At 30.1% G+C, this 7,446-nt stretch overlaps 1 protein-coding gene across 1 annotated transcript; it reads left to right on the top strand.

The window, feature by feature from the left end:
- Positions 1-4,530: 4,530 nt before the first annotated feature.
- On the top strand, positions 4,531-5,810 carry LOC133697740 (uncharacterized). The gene has a single exon (XM_062120488.1). The coding sequence runs from the start codon at positions 4,788-4,790 to the stop codon at positions 5,406-5,408; it is 621 nt and encodes a 206-aa protein (XP_061976472.1). The 5' UTR covers positions 4,531-4,787; the 3' UTR covers positions 5,409-5,810.
- The last annotated feature ends 1,636 nt before the right edge of the window (positions 5,811-7,446 follow it).

Here is a 7,446-nt window from a genome sequence, read left to right as displayed (position 1 = left end):
ATTCCGGTTTTGGACCAAAATAAACAACCAAACTAAAATTATTTTTTTTAAGTTTTTGAACCGAACCGAACCGAAAACAGATTCAAACTGATTAATTTCAGTTCGGTTTTTTCCCTTCCAAGCCGGTTCAAACCGAAATTATTTCAACATGGAACGAAATATTGTGTTGAACATTTAGAGCTGGATCGGAATGGAGCGCATGTCCAGCTCAAGCCCAGATCCTGGTTTTTTAGGGTTAGAAGAAGACAGATTTGAGAGATGAAAGACGTAGATCAAGGAGAGGGGGTGGTTAAGAATGCTGATTTAAGTTTAGGGTTAGAAGAAAATATGCTATTTATATTTTTTATATCAAGTGCTAGCCTAGTTGAACCGGGTCGGTTCGATTCAATCGGTTTCAGACTTTGAAAACCGAACCGAACAGAACCGGAAATATTTTGTGATTTTCTAATTGGTTAATTCGGTTTTTTTTTCTCGATTTGATTTTTTCAGTTAATTTTTTTTTTGGTTTTCTTGGTTTAATTGGTTATTCGGTTTTTTTTTCTCACCCCTGCCTTCATCCTAGCTTTTTGGTTATTACCTAAAAAAGTGCAATTTAATATTTTAATAAATATAAAAATTATAAAAAAATAGTTAGCGCGTGTATTTCACACACTAGTGAAGAAGTTGCCCTACAGTATATAGGTTGTGCATGCGACGACTTACGATGGCTAAAAATTAATTTTCTTGGTGTTTTCTGAATCATTAGTAGGACCTCCATAATTCAGGAGTGCATGTAGCTTAATTTTTTTTCAGATTGACATCAATTAACTTTTCTTTTTTTTCTTCCCTTCTTGATTTTCGCATCTAACCTTCAAAATCTCCATATCAATCCTTCAATTTATTTTTTCTTCAAATTTGATCTTTGTTCTTTTAAATGATATTTTTTTAGTTTAATGAATTTATAGAATTTGAATTTTTTTCAACTTCATCCTCCTTTGATTTTTTTTATCTATTAGATGTGGTCCTTCTTATTTTGATTTTATTTGATATGATTTTTAATTTTTTAAAACTAAACATGTGTTATGTTTTTATCTTGCTGAATTTAAATATTTTAATCTTATTTTAATCATTATTTTTTTATTTTGATTAAAGAAATTTGATATTTTTCATATCATATTTTATCTTCATTTTTTTATTTATGTTTTCAATTTGGCAAAAAATTTCATTTGACATATATATTTTTAATTTCATCATTTAATATTGAATTGGTTGGAAATTGAGCTTTTTAATTGAGTTTAAATATAAGATTTCACGAGTTGTGAATTTGAGAGATTAACTCAAGGTTAAGTTATTCACCCATGTTTTCTTGTTTTTTTTCCTTTTTTTATACTCATATTTTTTTTAGTTTCATCTTTCAATGTTTTAATTTAATTAGAAACTGGGCTCTATTAATTTTTTTATTTGCTTTCTATAGAATTTTTACAAATAACTCAAGTTTTCTTGGATTTTTTTTATTTTTAATTGTTCGTTAAATCTACTTTAAAAAAAAAAGTGTTTTTGAATTAAGTTAAATTAATTGCTTAGATATCACTTTTTTTATATATCTTTTTCAATTAATTATTGTTTTTATTTTTTGCTTTCAATATCTGGTTGGTAGAATTGAACTTCCTAATTTATTTTAATTTGTATTCTACATGTTAGTGACGGTCTTATACCTCAAATCTCAAATTTTATACATTAATCATGGTTGGCCTAAATCAATATAATATATTAATATCTTAATATTTTTTTAAAAATTATTTATTTTAATATATCATCAACTTAAAATTTTAAAAATATTTCACCCATGATGTATCATCAACTTAAAAATACTTTTTAACTTCCTGTCATTTACAGTATTTTGAAGATAAAAAAAAAATCCAAACGACGGTGTAGAAACCCCAACGTGGGAACACTATAAATTGACATTTGACTGGTGGTTTTGTTGGCAAGCACTTGATTTAAAAAAAAAAAAAAAAGGTATCTAAACTGAAGATTTGCTTATTATCCTATACATTATTTTTTTTTTCAAACCATGATTTCCTTACATTAAAAAGTTGCAATTATATTTATTTATTTATTATTTATTTTAAAAAAAACAAGTGCAAAGCAAGTGGCCACGTCGCAGTGCTCTTGATCTAGACGATGAAACATGTAAATAATGAATAAAGATGGATAGAATGATGACATGGGGAGTGCAAAAGCATTGCTTTTGCTTGAAAACATGAATTATTTAGATTAAATATTAAGTCATGACTCAATCTGTCGGAATGAGACTGCCTAACGTATAATAATTTATTATATTTTTCGCTCAAAATATATATATATATATAGGTTTTTTTTTCGAGTGTGTTTGTGTTTTACAGCAAAGTAATAATTACTTTTTAAATAATTTTTTATACCAAAATATATGCTAATAATATATTTTTTTATTTTTTAAAAATTATTTTTGATATCAACATATTAAAACGATCCAAAACATACAAACATATTAAATTTTAGTAAAACATAAAAAAACTTTAAAAATTTTAAAAACACAATTTCCATCGCGTTCCCAAGTGGTTTCTCCATCTTCTTCATGTTGCCACCATTTCTGCATATTCTTCTTCTTCTTCATAATAATAACAAATAATTAAGAGGTATAATAATTTATTACGAGATAAAAACATCGATAAATTTTCTCTACCAATGTCATGAATGACATGTCACTCTCTTTCATTTAACAAACCTATCATTCTATTCGCATTGCTAAACTCATTTTCACCACCTCCTCGGCCATTACCTTCACTCCAAATTGGAACCTTGATCCAAAAATCAGAGTTTTTTTACTAAACACAATTTTTTTTGGTAAATTACACCCAAGGGAAATTATTTTTTTATATAAATTATATCTATGCCTTTGGGGTAGGAAACTAAGCATTATGTGAATTATGCTCAAGAAACAAGGAATTTATGTGTGAGAACTAAAGGGGCATAAAAAATATTAAATTTGAAATAGAACATTAACAATGGATCATGAATGAGCATAAGATTTATTTAGATTTGAAGGGAAGATTCAATAAGTCATCTGGGCATAAAACATGGGGACATGGAATAAATATATGCACAAGTCATGATTATATGTAAATGAGTCATATGTGTTATTTAAGGATGTTTAGGTAGAAGAAAGGTACTCGAATTTATATATGATTTCTAAGACAAAACAGAGAAACAAAAGATATAATTATGTACGTGAAACGAGAATATGTTCAGAGTATAAAATATTAAAAATGAGACCAAAGCTTGGGAAGCAGAATGAGAATTTTAAGGTAATTGTGAAAATAGACTATGATTGTAAATTAAAAGGTAATTGACGTGTTTAATCACTCTGAGAAAACTCAATGAATAGTAAAATAAAAAATGTATAATATAGAAGTTACCGGTTCGAGTCTCACAAATCTTAAGGTCACAGGCTTACATGGTCGTTAATTTCAGTGCCCGTGGGAATAGTCGAGATGCACGTAAGCTGGTCCGAACACCGACGTTAATAATAATAAAAATGAATAGTTAAATAAAAATGTATGATATAAAAGTGACTGGTTCGAGTCTCACAAACCTAAATCTTAGGGTCACAAGCTTACATGGTCGTTAATTTCAGGACCTGTGTGATTAGTTGAGGTGCACGCAAGCTGGCCCCGACACCCACATTAATAAAAAAAAAATATAATATAGAATGGATACAAGTTTGAACCTCTTAAAAAAAGATTAATGAATAATCTTATTGGTATAATTGACAAATATTATTAGTCAAACATTGCAATCTTAATATTGAATATTATGTGAAGGTTGAAAAATACTTTTCTTGAGAAATACTAAAACTATAGATTAATAATTTTATCATGATAATAAATGGAGGTTGATTTTCTTAATGTTTTTTTTGTTTTTTTACCAATTTCCTGCAAGAAGTCTTGATATTTTATAGAGAAATATGCGCGACTCATATGCTAATAATTCTGGTGCCTGAGCACCACACCGGAAACGAACCCACCCCCGACAGCATCATCAATCCCTATTAAACAACCCGGCCCCGGTGGCCCCCACCTTAAAATAAATTTCAAATGGACAGATAGAAACGGACAACTAACCCTTGGCTGGTGCATCCGCAAACGCCGTTATCCCTAGCCTAGAACAGGCAGGAACCTAGTTTTGTTTCTTAACTACAAATATATCCTCTACTATAATTGCATTTCACAAGTGAGTCCCCAATCCTTAAGTTTCTTCTTTATTTGGCTAGGCTTTTCAACTCCGTTAAGTACATATATCATACATTTATCTTTTATTTTTTTTACAGCACATTTAATTTTAACGGATATAAATAATATTACCTTTTCTATTTGATGATTAAAGATCGAGGAGTGACTTGTCAAAATAATTACAAACCGAGGACTGGTTTTATAGTTAAAATTAAAACAGAACCCCGCCCGGTCAGGGTCATTTACGCGTAAAAATAATGTAATGAACAAGGAAGGCCGGTGGGAAACTCTCCTTTACAACCATTTTCTACTCATTTTCTTCTCTATATAATACCAAGGCAAACCCTCCGCTCTCCTGCACAACCACATCTCTTGCCTCCTCCCTTCTTTCTTTCGTTCTCTCCCTCCTTCCCTGTTAGAGGAGAAAGAAGGAGAAAAGCTTGACGAACACAACAACCATAACGAGATTCTTGTGATTTTCCTGTCTTCTCTCTTTCTTGTTTAGTTAAGGTATTATTATTGGTGTTTATTATTATTATGGGGACTGAGGTTGCAAGGCCACAAGATTGCCTGATTGAAAGAATCAGAGTTTCTCCCTGTCGTCGGAGAAATTATTACTATGGAAACGGAAACGTTTCTAACCCTAACGCATATAGCACTAACAGCTACTGCAACAACAGCAACCCTAGGTTTAACAGAAAATCAACGGCGGTTCGGTTTGAGAGATCGGGCCAGAGAAAGAAACAACCAGAGCCGTCGATTTCTAAGAAATCAGGCACTGTTGATGATCTCAAGATCCCCAGGAACAACAAGGGGATGGAGAAAGTTACGATTTTACGGAGAGGAGAGTCGCTAGACACGAAGATCAAGAGCAGCGAGACTGCGTCCTCGAAGAAGGAACAAGGAAATGGTGGTGATTTTGTTGTTGCTAGCACGGATCGATTGGGTCCGGACCCCAAGGTGGTTTCAAAACAGATCAGGATCGTGGATCTGAGGTCTCCGGTGAATGGAAAGTGTGATATGTACGCCGGATCGGCTTTTGCAGTGTCCCCGGCGCCGAGTTCGCTTCCTTTGCCGTCTTTTTCGAAGAAGAAGCAGGCTTCAATTGATGACTCGGCCACCAGAGATCTAAGGCGTTTGCTTCGACTCGAATGTTGAGACCCGGTTAATATCTTCGGGTCCGGATTCGGGTTATCTTTCTCTCTCTCTCTCTAGCCCCTCTCTGTTTTGTCCTTGTCATGTCTCTCTTGGTTTGTGAGGATCGGATCCTCCCGTGAGTTTTTTAAAAAAACGGGAGGCGGACCTGAAAATCAGGGAGGCGAATTAGCTAAACTTCTGGTAATTAGGGAGTTGTCTAGGGTTGAGAAATGAAAAGGAGGAGGGAATTGGGGGCGAATGTTGTAATATTGGGGGAGTAGGGGGGTTGTGAAGGAAGAAAATAGTGAAAGTTTGTGGAATGGTGTGAAGTCTTCGTTAGGCCTAAAAAGGAAAGACTTCCCTTCCCCCTATTATGTAAAATCAAAATCAAGTTGAAATATACGGTCGGTTACCTTTCGGACATCTTCTCCTGGGTTAATTAAGGTTGTCAATTTTATTTTGATAGGTGTTTTGTTTTTTTAATTGGAACGGAATGTTTCAGTTTTGAAGTGTTTTGACATGCTGTTTTGAGATTGTACTGTTCATATATATATATATATATATATATATATATATATTCAACAAATATAATTCAAATTCAAGATAAATTAATTATAAATTATGCAATACAAATATAATGTCAAAAAAATATAATTTTAAAATTTAAAATATTTTTAAATAGTCAAGATTAAATGAATCTTTAACTTAAAATAATTCAACTTAAACAAATTATCAAAATATTATGAAAGTAAAATGTTTTAACACAAATATTTTAAATATAAAGTTCAATGTTATTAAGGCTAATGAAATCTAAAGCATCTATTGTTTTGCTCAAATTCCTACAAAGTATAAACATGAAAAAAACAACATGAATATAAACCATATATATTAGTGATAAATCTAATTTTAAAAAATTAATATCATTGTTAATGAAAATAGTAATAATAATTTTCAATGTTATTATTAATATCATTGTTATAGAAAATAGTAATAAAAAAGAGCTTTTTATAATTGGGTGGTTTAATTAATTAAATTGAATAAGGTTCAATTTGATTCAATAGCTTTTTAGGAGCGGAACGGAACATATGGAATGGAACTGGAACGTTTCGGGCGGAATTTAGCCGAAAAATCCGGAACGGACCGAGATTTAAAATGAGATGAAATTTGTTCTGTTTTTTGAATTGGTATGGAATGTTTCGGTCATTTCGGACGGAACGGAACGGAATTGACAACCTTGGTGTTAATAACAATTTGATTGTTATTATTAACAATCAAATTGTTAAAATAATAATAATAATAATAATAATAATAATTTGATTGTAACTAGAGGTTTGTTTTTTTTTTTTTATGTTAGTTAAAGTTGTGGTTGCTAATATGATAGTAATTGAAAGTTAATATAATTGTTAATTTTAAGGCTCATGAGATTAGTTAAGGTATACGCAGCTTACATGATTGTTAATTTCACGGTTTTTAAGATTAGTCGAGATACATGTAATCTAGTCAGGACACTCATATTAAAAAAAATAATATAATAATAATTTAATTGTAAAAAACTTTTAGGGGTGTATATGAATGGGGTAGATTTGAGAGATTATAGTTTGAATTTTATAAATTTTAAATTTTAGAGTCATAAAGGCTTATATAATTGTTAATTTCAAATCTATAAGATTAATTGAGGTATACATAAGTTAGTTTGGATATCTATATTAATTTTTTAAAATTAATTTGATTGTAAAAATAATTATTTCCTTATGTTTTCCACCCTCATAAATAATTAAATGTATGGTTCCTATGAATATCATATTTATTTTAAAACACACACATGCACTCTTGTACTCTTGTGTGTGTATTAAAATTGATAAGAATATTAATAAAAATATTACTAGGAGAATCTTAAAAAATCTCTCATTAGCTTCTTCACTAATGTTTTGGTTTTCTTCTTCAATTGATTTTAAATTCATAAAATAAATTTATGTGAATCTAGAGCTATTTTTAGTATTGTAATGATTATTATTTTTTATTTAGAAATAAATTAAAATTTTTATAATTTATTTTTAAT

Source organism: Populus nigra, chromosome 6 (assembly GCF_951802175.1).
Source record: "Populus nigra chromosome 6, ddPopNigr1.1, whole genome shotgun sequence".
Lineage (NCBI taxonomy): Eukaryota > Viridiplantae > Streptophyta > Magnoliopsida > Malpighiales > Salicaceae > Populus > Populus nigra.
This window is presented reverse-complemented; position numbering and strand designations above follow the sequence as displayed.

Bases quoted from the DNA above. Each gene is read 5' to 3' on its own strand.
- LOC133697740 (XM_062120488.1), top strand. From the start codon at position 4,788: ATGGGGACTGAGGTTGCAAGGCCACAAGATTGCCTGATTGAAAGAATC.